Source organism: Antrostomus carolinensis, unplaced genomic scaffold, assembly GCF_000700745.2.
Source record: "Antrostomus carolinensis isolate BGI_N321 unplaced genomic scaffold, ASM70074v2 scaffold4325, whole genome shotgun sequence".
Classification (NCBI taxonomy): Eukaryota; Metazoa; Chordata; class Aves; order Caprimulgiformes; family Caprimulgidae; genus Antrostomus; species Antrostomus carolinensis.
In genome coordinates, this window is record NW_010316969.1 from 15,529 (window position 1) to 42,934 (window position 27,406).

At 36.0% G+C, this 27,406-nt stretch overlaps 1 protein-coding gene across 3 annotated transcripts in view; it reads left to right on the plus strand.

Moving 5' to 3' along the window:
• Positions 1-646: 646 nt before the first annotated feature.
• Positions 647-27,406, plus strand: part of RAPGEF2 (Rap guanine nucleotide exchange factor 2) — an 89,065-nt gene continuing 62,305 nt past the window's right edge. For 2 of the 3 annotated variants that reach the window (XM_029085065.1, XM_010168405.2), the window contains exon 1: positions 19,473-19,532. In XM_029085065.1, the coding sequence (XP_028940898.1) occupies positions 19,473-19,532 (60 nt within the window). Of the gene's footprint in view, positions 818-3,588; positions 3,607-19,472; positions 19,533-27,406 lie in introns of those variants that run through there. The other variant, XM_029085066.1, reaches the window with a different exon arrangement.

Here is a 27,406-nt window from a genome sequence, read left to right on the forward strand (position 1 = left end):
TTCATTGCAGTATACTGTTGTGTAGTAATTTAGAATGACTTTCAAAACTCTGAAACCAAAAGGACTAATCTTATTTTAGGATATACCTGATAGGTATTTTTTATTCTCCCTGTTGTTGTTTTGAAGTGATTTGTTTTTATGTAAATCCAGTCTATTAGAAGTCCTTCTTTTACACTCTCAAAATATTTGAAAGAAATAATAAAAGCAGTGCTGCCTGTTGAAGAGTGATGCCTTTGCCAAAGGTGGGTTAGGGAGCATCCCAAGTGACAAAGAGAGGTCAGTGGGAAAATTACCAAGTGCACTCTCATACCAGCTTTTTTTTGTTATGTGCTGAAGGGTGAAATGATTGTATTTGTGGAAGAATAAGAAGGGCTGGGAAACAAGAAAATGGGGGGATGACTATTTTTCTTCTGTAACTTTTGAAAAATGTTTATACTCAGTGGTGCTGTTCATGCCAATGTTTATATTTTGGTCATTTCTGTGGACATTTGATTTTTTTTTTTTTAAAGTAATGCCTTCACTCAGTGCTAAAAATGCAGGAAATTCAAAGCTAACTGCTATTTTTTGAGAATAGGATTTGTTGTTTTTCTAACCATAAGAAACGTTTTTATGTATTGTGGGAAATGACACTTTCTTGCATCTGTTATAGGTTGATTATATGGATGAAAATGAGGAGTATTTTCAGCGTCAAGCTTCTCATAGGCAATCTCGAAGAAGATTTAGGAAAATCAACCAAAAAGGGGAGAGACAAACAATTATTGATACTGTTGACCCTTATCCTGTGGGGAAGCCACCTCTACCTAGAGGCTACCATACGGTAAGCTGTCTGTATTTATGGTTCACAACAACACAAGCAGGAAAAGTACTGAAAATAAACAATCGAAATGGCTAAACTTGCTGGTATTATTAAAGAAGTGTCTTTCTGTGGGGAAGTTTTCCCCTTAAAATGCTGTGAATTTGACCCTATCAGTACATGAACATGTGTGCAACTTGCATCTTAGTTCAGAGTTGAAAGCACATTTTTTATGACTGTGAACATCACGTATTATTTCTTACTGTTCCAGTCATTATTTGAAATTGTGAAAGAAATTATATTCTAATTTCCTTTTGATACTAGATTCACAAAGGAAAAGTTTAGTGTACAGTTTTAAAAGGTCAATTAGTGAAGCACTCATTCGCTTATATGATAATGGTTGTTGCCTGAAAAGGACTGTGCTGCATTGCAGTAGGCCAAATTCTTGGATGAAATCTATCATTTCTTTTTGGTATCCAGAATTTAAATGTCAAATTAACCTTTACTGGTGTCTGCCTCAAGAGCCCTTTATACATGGGTTTTAGTGAGCTATATAGTCTGCTAATCATGAGGGAGATCATTTGGTCATTTTACTTGAATTTTTTTTTTTTTTTTTTTTTTTTTTTTTTTCTGGTGTTAATCTTATATGCTGAAAGTTTCCAGGCTTTCTCTTGAGATGAAAATAAACTACTAATTATAAATTTTTTTGTGTTATATGTTTTATGGCTTTTAAATTGAGAAAAGCTCAACTAGATTATTATATTTGTTTGGTATTGATTTAAACAGTAAGCAAAATACTGGAAAAGCAGTTTGTCTCTGTCTCTTTCTTACTTGTTTAAGCCCCCAAATCTGCTAGAACCATAAAGGCATGAGCATAAATAACTTTGTGCGTACTTAATCTCGTTGAGTTCATTGGGCTGAATTTTGCACAATGTAAGCCACATGCATATAAATTTCCAGGATTAGAGCTTTAGTGTTTTTAAAATACTGTCTTTGATCCAGTGCAGTTGTAGGTTTTTTCCATTTTTTCCTTCTTTATCCTTATTCCTTGACTTGTTTGCCAGTTCCCTGTATATTCAATGTGTGTTTGTAAGTGTGTAGCTGTTTGATTACATCTGTTAATTATACAGGCTTTTCCTCATGAGCTGAATAATTACATTTTATGCCAACAATTTGTTTTTATTTATACAGCAGCTTTTAATGGTTTAATTTTCGGTGCAGTTTTAATTGCCTCTAAATTTATTATGGATTGAGCCAGTTCACTTGGTTTGAAGATGGAACATTTTACTGTTCTGTTTTTGAAAAAATTAAATATCTGGTATTGTACTTTGTAGGAATTATGGGAATAATTACTTTTGTTCGTATTATTTAGATGCGTATGTTGTGCTTAGCAAACAGTTCTACTGTGATTTTTTTTATCCAGCTCTAGAAGGGCAATATTTAGATTACACACAGTGCCATTTGCATTTGTAGGTTCATGTCTGTTGTATAAATTTCACTGTAGATATGCCTAATGAATTTTTGTAAGTTTAACTCTGGTACTAAGAGCAAAAGCCCATTGTGTGCCATTCTGTTGTGCGCGTTCATAATGGTTTTGTGTATGTGTTGGGAAATTCATTGCAAGTGAGATTTCATTTTGAGTTGAAAGAGATTGCCAAATAAACTGTAAAATTTGCAATAATTACAGTCAGATATTGCTTTAAAAAGTGTAATATGATGCATATGCCTGACTTCCCCCCCCGCCATAGTGTCAAACAAGCTCAGATGAGTTTTACACTGTAGTCAAGCCTCTCCATGCTGGCCCATTCCCTCCTATTTTTACAGTACTTGGTGATCTTGTATACGTTCTTCTCCCATTCACTTCTATTACCAATATTATTTCTATTGCTTTAACCACACGTGTTAAAGGCTGCATCATCTTTTTTTTCTCCCTTCCTATTTTATGTCCCTTGACCTTTTTTTTTTTTTTTGTCTTAATTTCTTGCAAAATTGACTGAGGAAAGCAAGGTTTTGATTTTGGGGGGGGAATTTTGGTAAGGTTTTGTTTGTTTGTTTTTAGTTTTTTTTCAAACAGAGGAATTCAGATCATATAGCACAGATCTTGTGGGTGTGTTGCCCATCCATTCTTTGGTCAGCATCTGTCAGGTGTCATCTTTGGTTCTACTTCTGAAGTTTGGATAAATAAACAAAGAAGCATTAAAAAATGCAGATGTTCAGATATTGCAGTAAATTATGTGTTAATGCAAATTGAAAAAGGACTAATATGATGCATTTGTTTTCAAATTTGCTTTTCCTTGTGGATATGTTCTGGTTTAGGTGTTAGGTACATGAGATCCAAAGTCATAAAGGTGCTTTGATAGCATCCTCAAAATTGTCACAAAATATGTGATTTTCTTGTATTTTATTTTGCCCTTAATCCATAGTTACCATGTAGAATGATTATTTTTCTGTTAATAAATTATTAATTATTTGCAGTAGACTCTGAATGCTTTTCTTCAGAAAATTCAAGCAGTTTTTTTCCTGAAGAAAGTTTTCTATATCTTTGAAAACATAAAGCAAAATGTAGAGCTTTAATAAAGATGCATGGCTATGCTTTTCAAGAATTAAAGATTAAATGCAGTGCTCTCAGTTGTGGCATGGCTTTCTGCAATGGAGTCAACTTGTAGGGGATGGTGGACTCTCATTAACATAATTTTAACATTATCTTCGTAGTGGTGGAATGTACTATGGCATGTCTGATAATGTTCATCTTTTCCTTTCCTCCTATATGGCATTCATTTCATTTTGGCTCACAGGAATGCACTAAACCTCAGGTATCGTAACTTACTGTGTATGGTCCGCTAACAATATACTTGTGGGTTTGCAGAGTGGTATTGTAATCCTGATGCAATGTTATGACTAAAACTGCCTCCTAGCCTTTGCTTTGATACTTGAGCAATCTCACTATGATATAAAAATATTAATCTAAGTGGGGAATTTGGTGGCAGCACGATGTCTCTTGCACAGCTCGATTGACCTTTCTTGCTTGCTTTGATGTCCTGTGATTTAGGGAAAATTGAGAACAATAAGCAAAGGGTATAAATAAAATATTTAGTGTTTGACAGACACATTACTCAAGTATCTCTTCCATGACATGGAGGACTGAATCTTTGATTTTGATTTAAAAAGTAGGCCTCCCTGTAGCTGTTTAGTACCTGTAGGTCACTAAATGGAGTATGGCAAGATGAGCACCAAAGATGAAATGGAAACTTTTTTGTTAGCTGAAAATTTGGAGCAGTGTTTCTTGCTTGTTTTCTGTTCTGATGATGTATACTGATTTGGTATAAAGTAGTTGGAATTTGAAGACCTCTATCAAAGTATGGGTAAATGGCAATTATTTGAAAGGCTGATGGGTTGGACACTGGCTTGCCAAGCTAGGGAGAAAAGGAATGTGAGTGAGTGAGTCAAGGAATGCACCAAAACAAACAAGATGTAGAAATTTTGACTAACATTAGATCTCAGATACAGTCAAAGTAATGTGGAAATGTGAGTGACATCTTTTAAACTTGTTACATTTGTAATTGCGTTTGTTGATGCCAAAGTGAGTAAATACTGAGCATCCACCAAATACAACATTTGATAAGAATGTGTCTTGTCAGACTGTTAAATGTCTCCACTGTTAAGATTGAGAAATATCTTGTGTTAGAGCTGAAGAGAAATTAAAAGTATTTTCCTTTAGCTTCAAAATTCTTCCTTTCCGATATTTTATCAGGAGATGTATTTCTTTTAAAAATTCCTTCTGTATCACATTTTTCAATTAATTTCTTTAAAAAACTTCGAGGGTTTAAATTTCAATAGGGTTGCAGTGTCATAGGCAAGTGATTTCTGTGTTGAAATTTTCTTCAGCAAATATGTTTCTTTTAGGAACCCAGTTCCTTATTTTGAGGTTAGTGCTCACCAGTTTTTTTAGTGGAATGAACCCTGAGTCCGGAGTAACCTGCAGTTACTAAAATATTACGACTAAGAGTGATAATGTACTCCTCAAATTATTATAGGAATTTGAAATATTTCCTAATATTTTAATAGCTTACCTTAATGCTTGAAAGACCATTTGAAATAAAATCTAATGTTGGCTATCGTACCTAGGCATGTTACTTTTGGAAAAAGTGTTGCTGCTTTCTGGGATGAGGAAAATAAAAACTTCATAACGTATGGAAATAAAGTGAATGTGTTCTATGAAACTGATAAGATGGCATCCCTTTTACCAGCATTTGTAGTTTGGTTAAATAGATCTGTTCTTTTTCAAGAAAGGAAAAAAAAATCCTATTAAGTTTAGGCTGAGCTGTTCTTACTTGAATCTGGAAAATCTTGTTCAGATTTTTTTGATAGAAAATTTTTGCTTGTACTTCTAATGTGTCAGAAACTGTCTTTAACTGGATTAGCGTAACACCTCATGCTTAGTAATAGAAATTGGATTTTAACTTCTAAAAGTGGATTTTCTTTTGTGTTTATACTTAAGGCTACTTAATGTTTTCAGTGAAAAGTCCTTGTTTTGAGTGACTGGTCTGAAAGAGTGCGGACCCTTCTGAAAACCTATGTGGCTTTTCTGCTTTAGGCTTTTTTTTTATTTATTTTTTCCCAATTTAAAATAGAGCAGCCACCTATGGAGTGAATTTTTTTAAAAGCTAGATTTTTCTTGCACAATCTTATTGCCCATAAACTTTGTCTGCTATAGTGCATCTGTGAAGAATTGGTCATGTGCGGTCTGAGTGTTGCTGAGCTGATTATTATGTTTACTCTGTAAAAGGCAAAATATCAAAGCTTACTGGGGAATGTTTAGAGAGATACAGGTAGGCCTGTAATAAAAAGCTGAAGCACCTCTGAGTAGCCCTGAACAGAAACTATAGTGTGTGGTTTTTCACTCTGTGAGATTCTGTCCAGATTTGAACTAGTTAACAGGCTTATGAAAATTGCTGCTAGTGCATCCTCAGCCAGGCTTTTTAAAGCTAGCTGGTGAAATCCCTCCAAAAGGTCTCTCTGCCTTTAGTAGCCTTTCTTATCCCATTCAACTTGAGATTCACATGAGGTGACAATCCATTTATTCAGCATTAGAAGGAAAAGAGCAGTGGGCATGGAGCCATCCATAACCCTGGCTTCTACCCCAAATTACAAGCATGTAACAATTTTATCCTGGCACACTGTGCTATGGAGCCAGTCATGGCACTGGTGCATTAAGGGCAGTCAAGTATTGTCCTGCTGGATTTTATTTGAAGGAGGTGACTGAAAATTTGAATGAGATGAGGGCTGGAAATGAAACCAAGTCTAATGTGACAGAGTCAAGTCTCATCTGCAGCCACAACTCCCTGAAAAAATAAATATGAAGATTTTTCTAGCTTTTTAATATATTTTTTAAAGTATTTAAACCTGCTTACCTAGAAAATCAGTAGGAAATTGCTGAAACCTTGCTTCCTGCCCCTATCTTCTCTTGTAACTAATACTTACAAAGCATTGGCAAAGTAGCCTTTTTTTCCTGATACCATTTGCTTTCACATTGGTGAAAATGTGAATGCTCTCAGCTTTCTGCTGAGAGTTTAAAGCTCCTGGATTGAAAATTTCTGTTCAGATTTCTCTGTTTTATGAAACAAATTGCCTTTTCCATTGTCTGCAAAATTACATTTTAAAAATCAACAAAGCTGTTGTATGTCATATTTCTGCATTTAGGAAGAATTTTAAAAATATGTGAATTTTGTTTTTTTCTTTCTGAATTTGATGCAGAAGCCTAGTTGTTTTTCTCTATTCATTGTATGGGGCTACTGAAGTGATGTGGAAGTTTACAAGATGACAAGCAGTGTTTTTTGTGGTTAATATAGTAGATGAGAATTTAAAAAAACTGATTCTATTTTAGGACTTTGTTACAGGTGTCCAGTTTAAGCTGGGATAAGACTTAATTTTAAAAACCAATATAATAAAATTGCTTCTCTGCACGTATATTTATATTTATGTTTTAAAGTACATATTGCTGGTTGTCTTTCCATGGACCACTACAAAGGATCATGAAATACCTCGTATGTACTTGCTTCTCAATAATGTGGACTTTATAGTATTGTGATATACTTTGCTATAATGTATTCTTGTTAGTGCATTAAATTCTACACAGTAAATTGATGCCAATCTAGTGGTGTACTTAGTCATCTTTATTACACATAGAATTTCAGTCATTTCAGTTTGAATCAGTAGGAACAGTTGTCAGACACCCAAACTACAAGAAATTAGTTTATAGGAATACGGTCAGTCTTTCAAGCTTGTAAACAGCTGCAGCTTTTAATATTCCTAATTATCTATCACTTTCATTCTAGTACAAGTTCACTTAAAACAAAAAGCAAAACATGGAATCAATTGTTAGTATTTACATTAAAAAAATCCCCAAAACATCAAAACAAATGAAAAATCACTTGCTTCTAGGAGGAAAGAACCACATCTGAACTAATTTGCCAAATCTAGGAAAATTTTTTGATAGGACAGTGAACAATGAGGTTCACCGTAAGCTTAACTTTATACAAATGTGTAAAGGATATGGAGAAGTCATGGGGGAAAAACAATTTTTTAAACATCCTTAGCGTTGGAAGTGTTAAGTCTATTTACAAAGGAAAAAGGCACAGAAAAACTGCTGGGAATCCTAGTTGGGTACACTCGGTTGTCAAAATGTTTGGGGAAGCAGGGTGTTTTAGGGTTTGGCTTTAGAGACTCATATGAGTTATAGCAGCTGAACTTGTTTAAATAGCTTTAATTTTTTAACTTGATACTAACTTAGTTTTCCCCTAGATAGAGGAAAAATGTGAACACCAAGGAGAAAGGAAGCTGAGAGGGTTCGGTTATGTGGTATATGCAAAATGAAAACAAAAAGATCACTTAAGTAAAAATTGAACTGCACTAATTCTGGTTTTGGTTATGAAACAAATTAATTTATGTAAGCAGAGAAATTATAATTCAAAACATAATTGTACACACACTTAAATTTGCAGTATATTGCCAATGGGAAGTAGCATATATGCAAAGGTGTTTTAATCACATTTTTACCAAAATAATGCATCTTTATTTGTTCAAACAAATTTGTCTCTAGTGATAACAAATTCAGTATAAAATACTTTATTTAATATTCCCAGTGTTTATATGTAAAATAAAATGGATTGTATTGATCTTTCCATTATTAAAAGAAAGGGACTAGCTCTTAACGTTGTCAAGTGTGAGTGTCCTTTTACCAGGAAGGATATTTGTTTAGTCGCTTTTGTTCATTTACAAAATACAGTGTACAATTTCAAAACCAACTGTTTTTATTATTCCATGATGTTGATAATCTACTCATGATTTGGAATGAGATTGGTTGGGTACATCATACTAGGAGGTAATACAAAATGCTAAATAGATATCTGTAGTCTGTATATGTAATATTTGAACACATGCAATAATACCGATTCCTGAAGTGTGTGACTGTGTTATATATGCTGGTGTATTTTGAAGTGAGACACTACAAAAATTGTGGAGTAATTTTATCTGAAATTCAAAATTCCTGAGATGATTTGGCCAGTTCCCATTAAACTTTTTTTGAATAGAAGTTGTATTTTTCTTTATAGAGATGTTATAATGACAATATGTAGTTCCCATCCCTATGTTCTGTGTTTTGTGGCAAAACACAACCTTTTTAGCCACATGGCTTCTTTCCTTCATCCATGTTGTAAGGGACTATTACTGTTTAAAATTAAGTATTATGTTATGTATTATTGTTAATAAATGAACAATGCTATAATTTTATTTCGTGTAGCGCCTGAAACAAAACAAAATTGTTAGCTCATCATCCTTTTAGTAATGTCTACTGGCAAGCTAATGCAAAATTAATGATATGCATTGTGTTATTTACTCAACTTGCAGCTTCTGTCAGAGGGTGTCTATTTTTATATATTACATCATCCCTGTACCAGAACTCATATATCCATTGGGATTTACCGTTCTTCCCTTCCCTTTGAAACAGCTCACATTGATGGCATAACTGGATTTGTAATTGCGATTAGAGTTGGAAATTGAAACAAAAACATACTTGAAGCTATGCAGTATTTTCTGCAACTGAGGTGTCAATAATATTACTGATAGTTTCTTTCTTTTTTCTAGATATATTGTGGGCACTGGGTCCTGTGTACAACTTGTAGAATTGCCGATACTTTATGTCCATACATATGTGAAACTTTTGTTAATAATAGCATAATTTTTCCAGAGTAGCATGAGGTTTCTTTTGCTGTTACTGACTTGTGATGTGCTCTTTTCTATTATATAAAAGATTGCTTTTATGAGATTCAGGGTTTAAAATTAAATGTGAGGTTTGTCCTCAAAGCAGGAAGTTGTTTATGCAGCAGAAAAAATAATTTTTCATAACTCTTTTCTCAGCTGATCATTGCATAATGTAACTAAATACAAATATTCCATTTCCACCACTTAAACTTGATTAGAGCTGAGGAGGATTAAAAAACCCCCACACATGCATGTATTCTTAAATATTATTTTAAATAGGATATCCTTATTAGCATAAGGTTGTTCATTTGGAAACAATGGTTGCATATCAAGTGCATATGGGGAAATGGGATCTGCCTATGCCTTGTATTTGTAGAATACCAATATAGATCCTTTCAACACAGGCATCTCTATACAGATGAGAATCATGAGTGATAGATAGTCCTAATGTGGACATTTGCTCACTAAAGCATGGAAAAAACCTGTCAGTTCATTTTTTTTCCCAAGCATCTGAGCCACTCTTATGTGAGCTGTGCTTGATGTAGTGACTTAAAGGTAAAATGATTAGTATTTGTTGTCAATCTTCCCACAAAAGGTTCTGTTTCTGAGTACTTTTAATAGTGCTTTTGTATTTGATTTGAATAATTTAAAATGATCATTTTGCTGAGTGAATTTTAAAGCTCTATAAAATTAATAAAAGTAGTAGTTTAAATATCATGAGCAACTAAGGAGTAGGTATAATATTGAAACATGGGAAAGATGGAATGCTCCAAGTTCAAAGAAGGCCAATATAATCCTGGCTTGTATCAGAAATAGTGTGGCCAGCAGGACTAGAGAAGTGATTGTACCCTTGTGCTTAACACTGGTGAGGCTGCACCTCGAGTACTGGGTTCAGTTTTGGGCCCCTCACTACACGAAGGACATGGAGGCACTGGGGCATGTCCAGAGAAGGGCAACAAAGCTGGTGAAGGGGCTGGAGAACAAGTCTTCTGAGGAGCAGCTGAGAGAACTGGGGTTGTTTAGCCTGGAGAATAGGAGGCTGAAGGGAGACCTTATGGCTCTCTACAACTACCTGAAAGGAGGTTGTAGAGAGGTGGGGGCTGGTCTCTTCTCCCAAGTAACAAGTGATAGAGCAAAAGGAAATGACCTCAAGTTGCACCAAGGAAGGTTTAGATTGGATATTAGGCAGAAATTTCTTCCCCGAAAGGGTTGTTAAGCATTGGAAGAGGATGCCCAGAGCATTAGTTGAGTCATCACCCCTGGAGGTTATTTAGAAGATGTGTAGATGTGGTGCTTATGGACATTGTTTAATAGTGGTTAACAATTGGACTTGATGATCATAGAATCATAGAATGGTTTGGATTGGTAGGGACCTTTAAAGGCCATCTAGCCCAACTGTCCTGCAGTAAGCAAGGACATCTTCAACTAGATCAGGTTGCTCAGAGCCCTGTCCAACCTGACCATGGATGTTTCTAGGGATGGGGCTTCTATCACCTCTCTGGGCAACCTGTTCCAGTGTTTCACCACTCTCATTGTAAAATTTTTTTTTTACATCTAGCCTAAATCTACCCTCTTTTGGTTTAAAACCATTTCCCCATGTCCTATTGCTACAGGCCCTGCTAAAATGTCTGTTCCCAAAGGATCTTAAAGGTCTTTTACAACTTAACTGATTCCTCACTGGTCTTGCAGTTACTGATTGTGAAGGGGGTGGGGCAGGGGGAAGAAAAAACAAAACCAAGACTGTTTCTCCATATTTTGAACTACTGATGTTATAGTTATGCCTAAAGGCTCCACCAGAGACTGGAACTTGTTCCAGCACATGTAAACATGACCCTTCCATGATGAGTTTTGGTGCATGAGTATCAAATGTGTTTGAGATGAGGAAGGATGAAATTAGAGACAATGCAAGAATTTAGTAATAAAATAAGAACTGTAACCTGCAACTCCTGGCTTCTAGTCTGGTGTGATGATCTTAAACAGTAATTTGTGAAAGTAAATTAGAAATGTGATAGTAAATTAGGGGTAAAATGCATATATTTAATTTAACATAGATAGTTTTTTCATATGTTTGAAGCTTTCTGCTACTTGTAATTTTTGCTATGTGGAAATAATGCTATAATTCCTATTTGTGAATTATTTCAAGTTTGTTTTGTTTTGTTTTTTAAAGGTGCAAAAAATCCTTAAAACTAAACATTTCAGAGTCAGAGGTTTGAAAATCTCTGCTTAAGGAGTAAAGGAGTTAACCAGGGTCTCAGGATAGATCTTTGAGGCTGTGTCTGTCATAGTAGTTTAGTGGTGGTGGGTTTCTTGGGGTAAAAGAGATGGAGGTGCTTTGGTTTCTTTAAAAGCTGTGTTTGTTTAAAGTGAAAGAAATAGTTGTTACAATGATAATTCCACATTCAACATAATTCTGTATCTAGGCTTTTGGTTGAGTCTCAGTAGCCCAAGCTGCAGATACCAGGCTTCTCTCAAAGTGCTGTCACAGCTGCTAATGAAGATGCAGCAATGTCGATCATACTTTCCAGGTAGTCTTAATCTTAAAATTTAAGCAAAGATTTGTCTTGGCCAAAGGTACTGGTTAGGAAAAAAGGTGGAATAATTTGCTTTATTTAAACTAAGTCTGAGAGAATTCTTCTAATGTGTAAAACCCTTTTTACTTTATTGGGTCGGTGTGTATATTAGTGCCCTGGCTAGTCCTGCTAAGTGTAAATGCCATTGTTCATGCTCGCATCTTCCAGTAGGTAACAGTTCAGTTCAGGGAAGGTAATAACTCCTTAGTAAAGCAAGATAGTTACCTTGAATTTACCACAAGGTTTGTTTGTAAATTCTTTTCTTCTCCTTCACCACCCTGTTAACATGCTTATGTAGTCATACATGGGTCACTGTGAAACAAAGTCGTTCTTAGATGAGAGGTTGAGCACCCTTGAGCGCCTTTTTAATTCCTGATATTTACACATCTCTGATGGAAAGAGTTTGTTTGTTTGTCTTATTTTATGTAAAGTCTAGTCAAAGTGTTAGTATTCTGTTGTATGAATAATGAGTATGGGGAGCTGGGCTTTAGCTTTCAGCAGTTAGCCTTAATTATCTTTGAATTTTCAGATAGTGAAGTTTTGACATCCACCTGAAACAGCTGGCATGTGTTATGTGTATTGTTGATGTAACTGGCGTAAAACTACACAGATTACGCTCTCACTCTGTTTTGCATTATTTGTGAAACATGTATATGTGTATGCATGTGTTAAAATGTAAAATATTTTACCTTTTCTTCCTTTCACTTCACTGAATTATATTCTCTATATTACTCTTGAATGTTGTAATTTGGTGAGTATAAAGGCTACAGCCAACTAGTTTTAAAGTCTGCAAATGATCCATGGCACACAAAAGATCACCTTAAAAGTAAGCTCACTGACAGATCTTCTGATAGTAATCTTGAAATATAAACCAGTGTAGAATGAAATTATTAGGGATACTCGATCTGGTAGGTGCACTTTTACCTAATTTTATGTAGCACTTCTGTATCTAGGTAACTGATTAAAAAAAGTGTGGAACTTCCTCAAAGGAAGTACTTAGTTACCACAGAAGATGTCCAAATAAACATTCAAGAAGATGGACAGAAAGGACTTAGTGTCACATATGTTAGTAAAAATGACACGTAATTTCCACCATCATTTGGGGAATCTGGAAATCTAGCAGCACACTGGAGGTTTTCTGCCATCACCTTGAGCATAGTGATGAGAATTTCAGATTCTCTCTTAAAGCTTCTAAGTAAGTTCTAGGAAAACTGTTAGAAAGCATATTGTATTTGTTTAAAACAAAAGTATTCCCCCTCCACTACTGCCAAAATCTCCTAATGAACAAACAAACAACAAAAACCAACAGAAAACCAGCTAACATTTAGAGGATTGGAAAAATCTGGTTTTTGTTTGTTTTTAATCCATTACTATTTTATACTGAAACATTAAATAATTGTTTCCCTGCCTTGGGTGGTCTCAGATACATTCCTTTCCATGCCAGAACAATCGTCCTTGTAATTCAAACATGTCAGCGTATTCAGGTAACAGGATTTAATGGGGCTGGTAAAGAACGTAATAGTGTAGAATTTGGACAGTTGCTTGACCTTGAGTTTTATTCGTACTCTTTAATGGTGCAGCAGTAGGATACACATGAAAGAAGTATACAGTTATCCAGCTTCCATAAAGTTTTCCTGCATTCTTATACAGTGAAGAACATGAAATTCTGGGAGCGCCTCACACAACTGAAGAACTTGTCCCCCTAGATTCCTACTGGGAAATTGGTACAGACACAATGAGGTGTGGGGGTTTTTTGTGGGTATTTGTTTTGTTTTGCTTTTCCTCCAAGATAGTAAGGTGATTTGTATCTCAGCAGTGAACCTCGTCCCCGGCAGGTATGGCTGACAGGGTATTGTTTAGATCAGGTAAAGAGGCCTTGCTAGTCCTATGTGCCCAATATCATCATCCTTGACCTTAAAAATTTGGTTGTTTTTTTTTTTGCTTTAATGCATTTTTTTTTTTTTTTTGCAGTTTAAAAGCAGAAGACACATTCTCAAGTTCTCTGATTTAATTAACACGTTATCTTAAACTCTTGTCCTTACACCAAAGTGAGAAAATTTTATGAACATTGGGAAAAACTTCATCTGTCCCAACAGACTACATTTTTTCCACTCCTGAAGTACTGAAACGGTTACGGAAATTAAACTAATCTGTGACCATTCTGACAACTGTAGTCATTAATATCTCAAGTTTTAATTCTAATTTTTAACTTCTAATAATCATAATGTATACTTTTAAAGCCATGTTATGTACATTAAACTTTAGGCTTGTGTAAGTAATAACTCTTTGCTTTATGTAAAAACCACAGGTAAATCAGTTAAAGATATCACATAAAGTGACTTCACAGACATACATACTAAGTATGATTTTGATCCTGCAAGTAAGATTTAATAAGTAAGACCATTGTAAGTGTTGCAGATACGCAAAATATATGTTGATCTTTAATTATTTTTTTCCTTTTGTAAAAGCATTGTTAGATTTAAAGCATAAATAAATGTGGAGTCAAGAGAAAAGTTTGTGTGCTCTGTTACTGTCGTGAACCTTTGCTCAAGTTGATTTTGTAAGCTAAATTAGACACTCTGAAAGTGGGACATCTTATCACATTTGGGTTAAGTATCCATCAGCTATAGGTTTTCTTCATGTCTGTTCTAACATAATTGTTATATGTAACAGAATTTGATAGCAAGTATTTTAAATCAATACTATAACTTTGCTCCCATTTTAAGATGGATAGCATGCAAACAGAAAGTTTGCTGTACTGAAAACAGAGCTGTGCACAGAAGGTGACAAATGAGTCTGCTGTCAAAGGGAAGATTGGCAGTCCATGGCACATCCACCCAGCTGAGGCACCAGACTGACTGCTCTGGGCTTGTCATTATTTTAAAGATCCGGATTATAGATTCATCTGTAGCAACAGCTCAACAGAAGGGTATTTGTTTAAATGGTCTATAGCATTAGAAAATGAGTTATCAAAACAGCACACATCCCTCCATTGTAACTTTGTTGCTTTGGTGTTGCCAGTGTTCTGGTGAACATCGTTACATGGATGTTAATGCCACAGCCTAACAAATTAAAAAAATAAATAAATAAAAAATTGACAAATACTGTTACTTTATCTATATGTTTTGGCAGAAGTGGTATTTTAGTCATAGAAACTCACCTTGGAGAACATATTTGGTAAATTTCCTTTATTCAACAGAGCTTTATTTAAAGTTCTCAAAGGTCTCAGGAAGATGCAAATAGGACAGATGTGCATGGACCATCCTAAGTCTGCATTATGCTGATAAATAGGAACTCTCTTGCATGAAATTGGGTCATATGAACAGAAATTTAAATTACTGGTTGTAAATTTGCCTAAATACATTAGAATAAGACTTCCATATTGTACGTGGCATTTAAATGTATTGTAGCATTTGGAGTGAATTATTGTTCTGGGGTTTTAGTGGTTTGAGTTGGTGTTTTAAAATCTGACGCGAGCATCAGATTGTTATTTAGCAATCTCTCTCATAAGGCTAGTAGGAGGGAGAGAGCATCAGCATTATGAAATTCAGAAGCATGCTCTTGGGAGCTTAACAGTTCTGTGTGCAATAACCCTGAGCTTAAAATTTAAACTTGCATTTCTTTTCAAGTGAGGGAGGTGGCGGGAAGTGAAGATACCTCTGCCTTATTTTCCTTAAAATTATGTACTCCATTTTGGCACTCTTCAATTTAGCTGTCTATATTCCACCTACACAACTGTGTAATGCCTTTGTAATATTCCCTTCACTGTGAATGTTTTTGGGGCACACATAGTGGTTATGTTTTTTTGCCTTATTCCTTGGTCTTTTTTTTTTTTTATTTTTTTATTTCTTTGACTGCCCACCCCCTCTAGTTTTCTGTCTATTGGAGTCAGGAAGTGACAGTAAATTTAGTGACCTTCCAGTGTTCTGTTGTCTTTTACCTAAGATACTGAACATGAAGGAAATGATACTTATATTGTGTTTAAAGGGAAGGGGAAAATGTGCTGATAACTTCTGGTTTTGAGGTTCTTCAGGAAAGGAATGGTTTCTATGTAAAATTTTAAGCACTCTTGTATGTAGTTGTGAGTTAAGGTGACTGCTTGGAATTGAAGATTTGAGGTAATCTGTTGTTGCAGCATTTGTCATTAACCTAAAAAGGTTTAACACTCCAAGCATTGTTGACACTGTTTAGGAGAATAATATCTGTGAGAGATTACATTCTAGAATGTAAAATAGCTGAGAGGCATTACAGTCAGATGCTGCCTGTGGCCTGTATCAGTTTTTACCTTAAATTCGGGACTACTGTTTATAAATCCTGAATCCTGTGTGTAGTCCAAGGATGTCCTCATGTTACTTTTGTTAGTTACTTTTGAAAGGATTTTTTAAACATTCTTTTCTGCGACTCATAAAGACATGCCAGCTTTCTTATAAATACAGTATTTTGAAAGCAGCTAGCTTTGATAGCCCGTCATGTCCAATTATTGCACATCAGGTTTACTAACATCTCATTTTTATTGCCTAAAAAGCATTAGCAAAAATCTTTTGCTCTTTTCAAACTTTAAGTCTAAGCAAGGAGTTCTTAAAAGGGTTTTGAAATACACATGAACACAAAGTTGCAGTTAGATTTCGTATAAGCTATTCATGCTTTTCACATTTTGAATGTAAAGAGGCTTTTTCCTATTTGGTCTGACGTTTTCATCAGTCTGATGCACGTGAACAGCAATTAGACCTTGCTAGGTTGTGTTAAATTTGGCATTCATGTATGAAGTATCGACTTAATTTTCTAACAGGAGAGTAGAGGTGTGTAGTAGTGACCAGCATAAGTCGTAAGAAAATGGTTGATGGCATCATCATCTGGAAGTTCTGACTTTCTCTACTGTTTTAGTGGTTTTGTTCATGATTTAATGTTACTCTTCAAAGTTTATGCCACAGAAACCTAGCCTGCATATTGGTTTAGAAATACTAACTTATGGTAGGTGCATGTTGATAGTTAACGTATGTAATGGAGTTCAGGCAGTGGTGTGCTTCCTTCCTACACTGGGGAGATGTTTCTGTCTTGGCAGAACTTCATTTTTTCCTGACGTGAGTGTTAACCACCATGCTCCAATTCTGCTCATGGTGTTAACCACAAGGCCACCGAATCAGACTCAAGAGAGTTTTAATTGCTTTGTCAACAAGGAATATTTTTTGATAATGTACTAGAGAGGGTTTGTCCAAGCTTCCCAGAATGAATAACTTCCACTACTTCTGGTCAGCGCTTCATCAGAAAATTGATTGTGCTCAGCATTAGACTGTTTTTCAAAGGCTTGAGCATAATTTAATGTTTTAGAATAATCTGTTAGTTGCACTGGTGCATTACAAAGACTTTTGAAAATTCTAAACTAATTTTTGTAATTCAGTCGCTTAAAGAATAACTAATCTTTTAGCATATACTGGAACACCAAGGGCACAAGTGTCATTAAACTCTCATAAATGTAAATATATTCCATTTTAAAATGTGCTGTGTGTGAAATGGTGTCCTTGGAATAACTGTGCAAAAAATAGACCAGATATTTTAGAATCTTTTCTTGCTTTACTAGAATTAATTTCCACTAATATTTATAGCTTCATTTAATAACTATCTTTACCAAAAGAAAGCACTGTGTAACAAACTACACTCATTATCAGTGGACATATTATTTTGGTGGAAGGCAGTGGCTGATTGTATGACATAATATTCTGTAGTATTAATTTTTTCCATGTGGCTTTTTGACTGTGTAACAGCTAACAACTGTGTTTTTTCTATTGTTCTTGCTTAAAAAAACCCCAATAAACAAAAACAACAACAAAAACCCCAACAAAACTTTATGCACAGATAATATTTGATTTTAAAGAATGTGTGGTAAACACATTATAGAGACCTGTACTGAAGTTGAAGCCTAATGGAAGAGTGACATGTTCCTATTTGCCCTGGCTTGGTCTCCTCTGTGTCAAGTGGAGTGAATTTGTGGCACTTAAGATGTACGTTGTATAGGGCTGACAATGAGTTTATTGCTTGAGTATGTTCCCTGTTGCATTTCAACTCCTCTGCAGTATGATGTTGCCAGTATAACACGAGAAGAGGTTTAGTGTAAATGGCAGCGACTGGGGAAATTTCTGAGTTTAAGATCTAATTACGATCAGAAAGGAGAATTATAAAAGCCATATGTACGTCAGTCTCTTACAGATCTTGCATCCCCTTTTGTTTTTAGTGGAATTTGTGTATTTGGTGTGCAAGGAGAAGCAGGAGCTATATTCAGAAAGACTTTAAATTATGTGTTGAAGGGTTCTGGATGTTGACCTGCCACAGCCCCTGGATATCTGTGGCCTGCATAGGGGTGAAGCTGCTGAAAATCTGAGAGAGCTCGTCAAGTGCACTGTTTATAAATACTTGATAACAATGTTTACAGCTCTGCAGCAGCACTCTTTTGGGTGGGGGAAAAAGGGAGGTGATGTCAAACCCTCTGCTTTATCCTCATCTTCATGAAAAGTCGTGTTCAGTTCAGGATTTGGGGAGGTGAACGTGGATCCTTATTCCCACCCTGACTTCAGTGATATTCTTAGGAGCCAACACGGAGCGGATCCCTCCCCTCTGGCGCTGCCTTGGTCTTCAGAGGCTGATACCAGATACAGGCAAGAGCTTGCTGTTTTATCTGCATTGTCCATCTCTACCTTAATGAGTGAAATGGTTAAGTATCTGAGGGGGCGAGCCTCAAGGAATGTGTCTTCCATTTGACTTGAATATTTCGGTGGATAAAGGGAGAGGGAGGGAGAGGAGAGAGAGAGAGAAATCCACTTACATCACTCGAACTGCATTGAGTGTGTGCCTGTGTGCAGGTTAAGAGACAGACTACAGTGTCTTTGCTTTCTGCAGGAAGCAGCAATGCCGTTTGTATCCTAAGAGGAATTTTTTATTTAGAAAAGGAAGCATTCTTTCTACCCAGGAAATGGCTTTCCTTGTGCGTTGCTATGCCAACTGCCTGCAGCCATGGTCTTCCAAAGTAAGCACAATAACGTAATTATATTGGCGTATTGCATTCAGACTCATGATTCTCTGGGTTTTTGTGTGTGTGTAACTGTGTTGTATTTTTGTTGCTGACTCTTTGGGCGGTAGACGTGCTTGTCTTAATTGCAGGGAACAGGCATCATAAAATTAAATGTCCATCAATGTCATGCTGCTAAGATTAATTGTGCAAACTTGGTTAGCTGAGTGGAACAGAGATCACTGGTCACTACTCTGTCAGCATCATTAGCAGCCAGGGGAGGAGGTCCCTATTCGCGCGCTCTGCCCTGATTTTGGGGGAGTGGAGGGTAGTGGTAGAGGGGGGGAGGCTGCGTGTGTGAGTGTGTGTGATTGCAAATGAAACAGGAGTATTAACAATGCTTGGCTGAATGCTGGAGGCTGGTTCCTGCACCCTGACTAATATAATACTGTATTAAGCCTTTTTGAGGGAGTCTCTGTGCAGTCAGCCATTTTAGCTTTTTTCCTCCTTTTTCTTTTCTTCCCATTCCTCAGGCTCAGGGAATGGTTTTGTTCCCTTGGATGAACGCTGGATATGTAGGGTTTCATCAGGCTCTGTACGTCCTGACATGCTTAGACTTCCAGTGTTACAAAAATGGAGACTAACGCGGTCGTTTGGATTGCAGCTCTGAGCTGCTCTCAGCACTACAAGTGCGAGGGGGGTGTTCTGTGCACCAGTAGTGACACTTTTAGCTCCAGCTTGATTTCCCTCCCTCCTCCTCTTTTTAATTTAATGCTGTAGAGAGTGACTTGCCATCCATAAGAAATTGGTACATGATGTGTAAATTCAGTTCAGCTTATGTTTCTTCATTATGAAACCACTTGCAATCCCAGCTAACCATGGAGTTATGGGCCAGCAGGAGAAACACTCAGTAAGTATTGCAAATTCTGTTTGTTCTATCAATAACCTCTCACGGGCAAACTGCATGGAGATTGAAGCTGCTTGTCGTCCTGCTCACGGGCTTTCCTGCTTGCGAATTTAATAGTGGGTTTCAAGGGAAAGCTGAAGCTGAGGTGGCATTAGAGTCAGCGGCTGTATTTAAGACTGTTTTTAGCTTAGAAAAGGCAACTCTGTGGGTTCTTGTTAAATGTTAAACATTTACTGAAAAAATGCTGACATACTTTCATTGGGCAGGAAGCTATGAGCATTCAGTTAAAAATCGTTTTGCATTTGTTAAAACTTTAAAGAAACATACAAGCTATATAACAAGTGATGTAATTGTAGATGGTGATAAGAACAGATTTATTCTGTGTAGTGTATGGTACTAGTGTGCTGTTGCCTTGTAGCATGGCGTTTAACATCTGTGATACACTTATGCTGAAAATGCAGAAACTGTTAGTAAAACATGGAATGAACAAAAGGCGTAAGTACTGATGCTTTCTAATTGATCCCATGAGTCAGCTACACCTTTGTCATGCTTTAATCCCATAGGCTGCCTGTGTTTATTGTTTGGGAAAAATGCATTCATAAGCAGAAGAGCAAACATTATTTAACAAGGCCTCAGGTGTCAGGAATTAGCAATTTAGGTTTTACATGCTAAAAAGCTTCTAGAAGTGTAGATTCTTATTGCTCAGTTAACTTATTTAAATCTTCATGCTAGATTTTATATGATTCAATGTAATTTTCAATCTTAACACTTCTTTCTTGAAAAGATAGATATATATATATGTTCTGTGCATACTGTGTATGTTAGAATGTGCATGGGAATGTGTACAGTATGTTCAGCATATACAACTAAGAATTGTAAATATTGGCAAGATGTGATAGCAGGAACTTTTTAAGGGATGAACATTTTCTTCAAGAATTCAGTTTTGATTGTGTAGAAATACGGAAACTAATCTAGAAACATTTCAGAATGTGTCTAGTGGATTTTTCTTATGCATGTAGCAGACATCACAGTTTCTTGTTGTAGACTGTTGTAGACTGTTTTATTCCTTTCCCTTCTTATTAATTACATTCTGAGTATAACGGAGTTCATGTTACCAAATCATTTGGTGTTCATGAAATATTTAGAACTCAATTAAAAAAAAAAAAAAGTCTCCTTTCCTCCTGAAACTACAGTACTGAAGAAGCTGAAATAGAATAGGATACCTTGAATTTGCAAACAGGAATAAAATAAGAAAGCTGCATATATATGTATTGCTTTTTCCTGCTTTTTCTGCTCTCCAAAGAATGTCAATGAAAAGTTCTAGATTGATTCTGGTAACACAACAAGTCTAACTGATATAAAATAATTGCTTTATAGGTACAGGAAAGAATTAACCTGCCATTTTAGTGACTATACATTACAAGCTCTGTCATACTTTAGTTGTATTACTCTGGGGTAATTAAATCACAGATAAATTTCCCTCTTTGGACCAAAACATAGTAATAATAAAAGGGAAAAGGTCAAGGTATCACTTCACAAGAAATTAAGTTTACCTTAAGAAATGTCCACATGTATGTAAGAAAGAAATTTTATTTTGACACAGGATTGGCTTGCAATTGCAGATTTTGCATGAGCAAAACCCATCCTTTAGAGTTTATGTGGGAGTTTAAAATGTAACTGTTAGGACACAATGTAGCTCAGGAAGAAACACCACTTTGGCAATGAAACTTGTCCATGGTTGTTTTCCAGGAAGAGGTTATTTTTCTTGGAAAATGGGACTGAAAGATGTGAATTGTGGTAGAAAGGGAAGGCAAACTTGGAGTTTCAAGACATACAGACTTTGTCTTATTTTACCTTAAAGGAAAACTTATTGAATGAATCTTTTATGATAATGAGTTATTTTCATGTTATTATGTTCCTCGAATCCTAAATCTTTTACTGATGCCTCATTTGATCTTATTTCAAGGAGAGAGCCTTAATTACTTCTGTGATATCCCTGCCTAGAGTCTCACAGCTTGATTTGGTGGAACACTCTGGAATTGAATGCAAAAATCTCTTGTGCGTGGTTTCACAAAACTCTGGGAGTTAATTTTAGTTATTGCTGTTAAATCTTAATTTTACACTAGTTTGGTTAGAGAATGAGTGATATGGGTTCAATCTACTGTTCTGTGAAAATGGTGTGCAAACTGACCACTATGTTCATCATGGTGAAAACAGAGGAAGGAAAGGTGAAAAATTGTGTTAAGTTTCCTAGATTACTTAATAAAGAAATAAAATCAGCAGCATCAATCAAGTATGCTGGTCCTACATGCCTCATATTTCATAAATCAGAAGAGTCTGTAGCAGTGCAACAGATGCCTGTCTGAAGGTGTTGTTCCTTGGTACACAACTGAAGGTGACATTCCTTGACATGCAACTGTTGTCGTCTGCTGAACAGGGACTAAAAGTATGCTCTGAGTGAAAGATGTCAGAGAAATGAAAGCTGGATTGTTGAAAAAGTAGTTCTGCTTAGTTCTTGTATTTAAAGTGCCTAGCCAGATTTCATGTGGTTCAGTAGGTTCGTTCTTTGGCTTTATCCTTGCTGGTTTTAAGAGTTCTCTCAATTAGCTTTGTACTGCTTTAATTATAATTTTCCTAATCTTAAATATTAGGATGATGAGTGATGTTTCAAAAAGTTATCATTTGTGGATGTTGAAACAACTCTCTCTTGAAAAGTTTCACACACTGCATCTTATACCTGCTTTATTATGTGGAAAAATCACATTAAGGTCTAGCACATGAAGTTTCCCATGGTAGACGTGGGCCTTCTAAAATGCTCTGTCTCATTTCTCCTTTTGCCTTCTGTGTGTTGTTTGTAGGAGCATTACTCAAGGTTATTTTTAAAAAAACTGAAAAAAATGACAAGTATAATGTTTTTTAAAAATGTGGCTTGAGATGCATAGTTCTTTGACTGTGTAATGATTAACAACTCGTCAATTCCATTATACATTGGGGTAACTTATGCACAACCTGTAAGAAAGGATAAGTTATGTTTTTACTTTGGGTATTACTGAAATAAAGTCTGCTAATAAAGGATATGTTTCACTGGTAGCCCAGTGGCTTTCCTTTAGTTATCATGTAGCTACTGAAGTCTTTTGATGTTATTGACCCGTCTTGAATTATTGAAAAATATTGAAAGCGCTAAGTCAAATCTTTGGCTTGTTCTTACCATTATTTTAGTTGACAAAGCTTTGTGGCCCTGTGTGAGGAGCCTCCTTGCTCCGAGGAATGAGAAGGAAATAAGTGGTATGTTAAGGAAGAGTCTTGAGTAGTGATTGCTCAAATATGGTTATTTTAGTGTGGTGTGTAGTACGGGTGTTGGTTTGTGCTTTCCTAAGGAATCTAGAACTATTCAGAATAAGCATTATTTTCTGGAAGAGATCATCAGTACTGTTTTATAACTCAATAAATGTAACCTGGCATAGTTATTTGTCCTTTGAGTGAGCATCATACAACAATAAGAAGGCATGGGAAAGAGAGCTGTGATGATGTGATCAAGTGCCTATGCTTGGTAAGGTGAACAGTCTGACATGGCATCATATCTGGATATTTTTAAGTATCTCTCTGGAAAAAATTAAAAAGATATTATGAAAAAGAACTCAAACTTGCTAGTAACCTATTAGCTACTGTAGCTGCTGATGGTTGTGATTTTGTTCATCTAATGAATTTCATTGCACTGGGGCTTGGTACAGATTTTTTTCTGTTGTTGTTAGGCACCTTTATTGCTCATTGAAAACAGATTTCTGTTTCGGCATCTTCTTATTATTCCTTTCCTTTTAATTTGTATATTTTTGAAAAAAAAAAAAAAAGGTCCTCTCTGAAGACAAATAAAGGAATTGTGGATTTTTCATGTGATTAGGAGTAGTATTTCACCTCTTCATAAATGCATTATGATACAGTCTGTAATTACATGACCATGTATCTTCCACAAGATTCATCTCAAGATGGATAGCACTGGTTTAATGAGCAGCTGTTTGATATTTTGCACTAGCTTCATTGCTCAAATGGCCAGGTTGTGTTTTTTGTGTACTATTCAAGTCCTACTTGGAAGATGAAAGCATTAAATTTTTTTCTTCTGTGGCTTTTTTTAGGCATTTGTAACTACAGTGTTCATGTGATTCATTAAAGTAGTGCAGAGGGGACATTATCGTCATTTTTCAGGTAGCTCTGCTGAAGCAAATCTTTGCCAAAAAGTAATTTTTGCCAGAATTTTTAGAACTTAAGATGCTTATTTCTCAAAATAGCTAGGCCTAAGTAAGTGTTCAAAGCCTGGATTTTGTTATTTGAATGTTAAGTGTATTGGCCCAGTTCAGGCATCTATGGCCTAATGATCACCTGAAACGTTGATTTCAAGTGACTTGCCTGGCATCCTACCAGAGATCTGTGGTGGAGTCTGGCTAGATTCCTGTTCTCCAGGGCAACATTTAACTGCTGATTTTCTCAAAAGCTTATTAATAGCAAAATTTGGGTCATTTCGTAGGAATTACAGTGAATGCATTAGTGACCTGTAGAGATGGCAATGAAAACATCCTTGGCACACAGGAGATGTCCTGCCATCTTTCTATTACTGTTTCAAGCTTGGGCATTGCACAACATATTTAAAAGAAGAGGGAGAAAAAAAAAAAAAGAAAATAACACTAAAACCCTGACCATCTATATGTATATTGTGTGTGTGTGTGTGTACAACGCTGCTTTTTCTTTCTTCTTAAGAAGCAGCTAAAATTTTTTCAGGTCAGCATGGTTAGTTGGCATAGAAGATCTCATAGCAGGGCATTTGTTTAGCAAGTTTATGAAGCAGAAGTTCAGGCTTCATTATGAGAACTGGGAAACAAAAGTAATCAATATTACTGGTTCTGGTTTACGTTCCAAAGTGGCCAAATGTAGTGGTGGCATTAGACTGCTTGCAAAGTGATATTTATGATGGTGCACACTGAAATGTGTCATCATAATACAGATGTGAACCTGAAAAGGAAAGTCAGCTTCTTACAAAATGCTATTTTGAGACCAATAGACTAATGCAGTTTATCATTACTGAGTTGTAGGCACTCCTGCCTGATCGTCAGGCATGCTGAAAATCCAGCTAAAATTGAGAACTGCTGATACCCAACAATTAAAAAAAGCCAAAGCCAACCAACCAAAAAACCCACCAAACAAAAGGTCAAAGCACAAAAGAAACAAAAAATCCTAAAGCCCTTAAGGTACTGTAGATTCATTCCTGATTCTATAAGTTAATAAAGATTGCAAAATAATAGAAGCTCTATAAGGCAGAAGGCAATGGAAAATGTTGTGCTAAGTACTGTAGGTTATTAGCAATATGCATATAGAGTAGCATGAAGTACATTGTAACTAGAAGGAAGCATAGTCAGCTAAGGAAATCCTGTGCCTCTGTACCTCAAGTTAATTCTGCCGTCTGCAAAATATTTGCGTTCCCTTGTGGAATACTGGCTCCAGAGTTTTAAACTGTGGTACTTATGCTTATACTTAAACAATTTCCAAGTGCATAAACTTAACGTAAACTAAATGGAACTGTAAAAATATTATAGCAAGATGAAGTAAAGTAGATTTTTTTGGAAATTTCATTTGTCATTATCTAAGGCAGGGAGTCTCAGACAGTGATACGTAAAGAAATACACAGCTTATAAGAGGATTAGAAACTGCTATCACTTGGTTGCTTGTTTTTGCAGTTCTGATTGCCACTGCTGCTGCTGGTACTACTCCAGTATGCAAAAGTGAGGGGAAGTGTCTCATGCTCTGTATTTACTGCTGAAGCTCATCTGCAAAATACTTCTGTACTTGATAACTTCACAGGTTGTCTGCAAAATCAATGAAATATCAAAAGATAACTGCACTTTATTTAATAATATGAGCATTAGAAACCATCTTTTCTAATTTGTAGTCTAGAATTGGATAAACATTTAAACTGTATTCAGACCATCAGCTCTCTGGGAGAATGAATGATGTTGTTGCTGGAATAATTTTTTTTTAAAAGCTTATTTAAAGTATGTTTTTCTTCAACTATCTTAGATGATTTTTATTCCATGGTGTATTCTGGGCTTTAAATTGCTACAAATTAGTCCTTAACAGCATCCTTGATGTTCGAAAAGCTAAACTAAATTTACTAACCCTTTCATAAATACACATGGTGTGATTTTTGTCTGACTGAAATAAATAGAAGATTTTCAGGATCTCAGGGTTATTTTATTAAAGTCTGATTTTAATTTTTATAACCTAGTTGCAACAGTGAATATATAACTAGATTATTATTTTCACTTACTCTTATTGATGCATTCTTGTTAGCATTTTCTAAATTTAAAAATTAATAGAAATATTAGAAGAAAATCTTGATAGTGTGGTATTTCAGGAGTTCGTGCAGATAAGTGTAATAGTGAAGCAGTGGTCTTTATTGCAAATGGATGACAAGTACTACTGACTGTAAAGACCCTACATAAGTATAGTTAATGTTAAGAATGTCAGAAAAATGAGAGATTAACATCTCAAGATTTACTCTTGACCAAAGAACCTTGTACCTGCTACGCTTCATTTTCAATATTGTTTTTGAAAGTCTGGTAGCTGTAGTGCAAGAAAAGCGTGAGATGACCCTTACAGGTCTGCAGGCTTTTTAGGATTCTAACCTCTGTGTGCTTGACCCATCAATCTGTTGCTGAAATGGAACTGGCACTCGTATGATATCCCAGTACGGGATGGTTGGTTGTTCTTCCAGTGTTGTCAACTTGCCAAGGGATAATGACTTTAAACTGGAAGAGGGCAGAATTAGATTAGATATTAGGAAGAAGTTCTTCACTGTGAGGGTGGTGAGACATTGGAACAGGTTGCCCAAGGAAGTTGTGGCTGCCCCCTCCCTGGAAGTGTTCAAGGCCAGGCTGGATGAGGCTTTGAGCAATGTGGTCTAGTGGAAGGTGTCCCTGCTGATGGCAGGGGGGTTGGAACTAGATGATCTTTAAGGTCCCTTCCAACCCAAACCATTCTATGATTAGATGAGTACAGTGTGATAATGCGAGAATGTGGTTCCAGCCTTTGGACAAAAGGCTTCATCTTGTCTTTTTGGGTTCCTCTCACTGTAAATGTGAAGCTTGCTACCAGGAACCAACTTCAGGGCTAACCTGGCATTCTCTGCTTGGCCTAAACCTTAAGCTGGTCAAAAAGCTAAAAATAAGAGCATTAGTCTTTTTGTGATCCATGGTCTCCATTGCAAATGTTGGAGCACAAAATCCCAGCATGTTTAGTTCCCTTTTCATGAAAAGTGAAAGAGGATTTTCCTAACTGGGCCATAGCCTGATAAATCTCACAGCTTGGACTGGCTAGTTTTTTAGCCTTCCCAGAGTCCTGTGTTATAGGCAGTCAGGTTGATGTCTTCTGTAATATGCCATTCCTATCAAAGCTGGTCTGGAGTGCCTTAAAAAGGCATTAAATAATTTGGTCTGTTACAAATTTCAGAAGTTCCTGTGCTTCGTGGTTCCTGTGCTGGGTAATGGACGGGAGTAAGACTGACCCTACTTTAATTCAGAGGGGCTTTCTGATTTTTCTTTACATGTCTTCTGAGTTACAGTTTCTGTCTTAGTGACTACTGTAAACAACAACAGAAAGCTCTCAACTATTTGACATAATGTGAAGATTTTGCTTTGAATGTGAGGGTGGTTGTGACTCTACACTCAAATGCATACCTGCATGGCATTTGCAGCTTGTAATGGAGATGATGCTTTTACTTTGGACTGGAAATATGAAAAGCAGTATAACACCAGCCTTTTCTTTTCAGCCTGGCTTCTTAACTTGAATTAAGAGCCAATTGCTTTTCAAAACAGAGGAAAAGGAAGCTCATG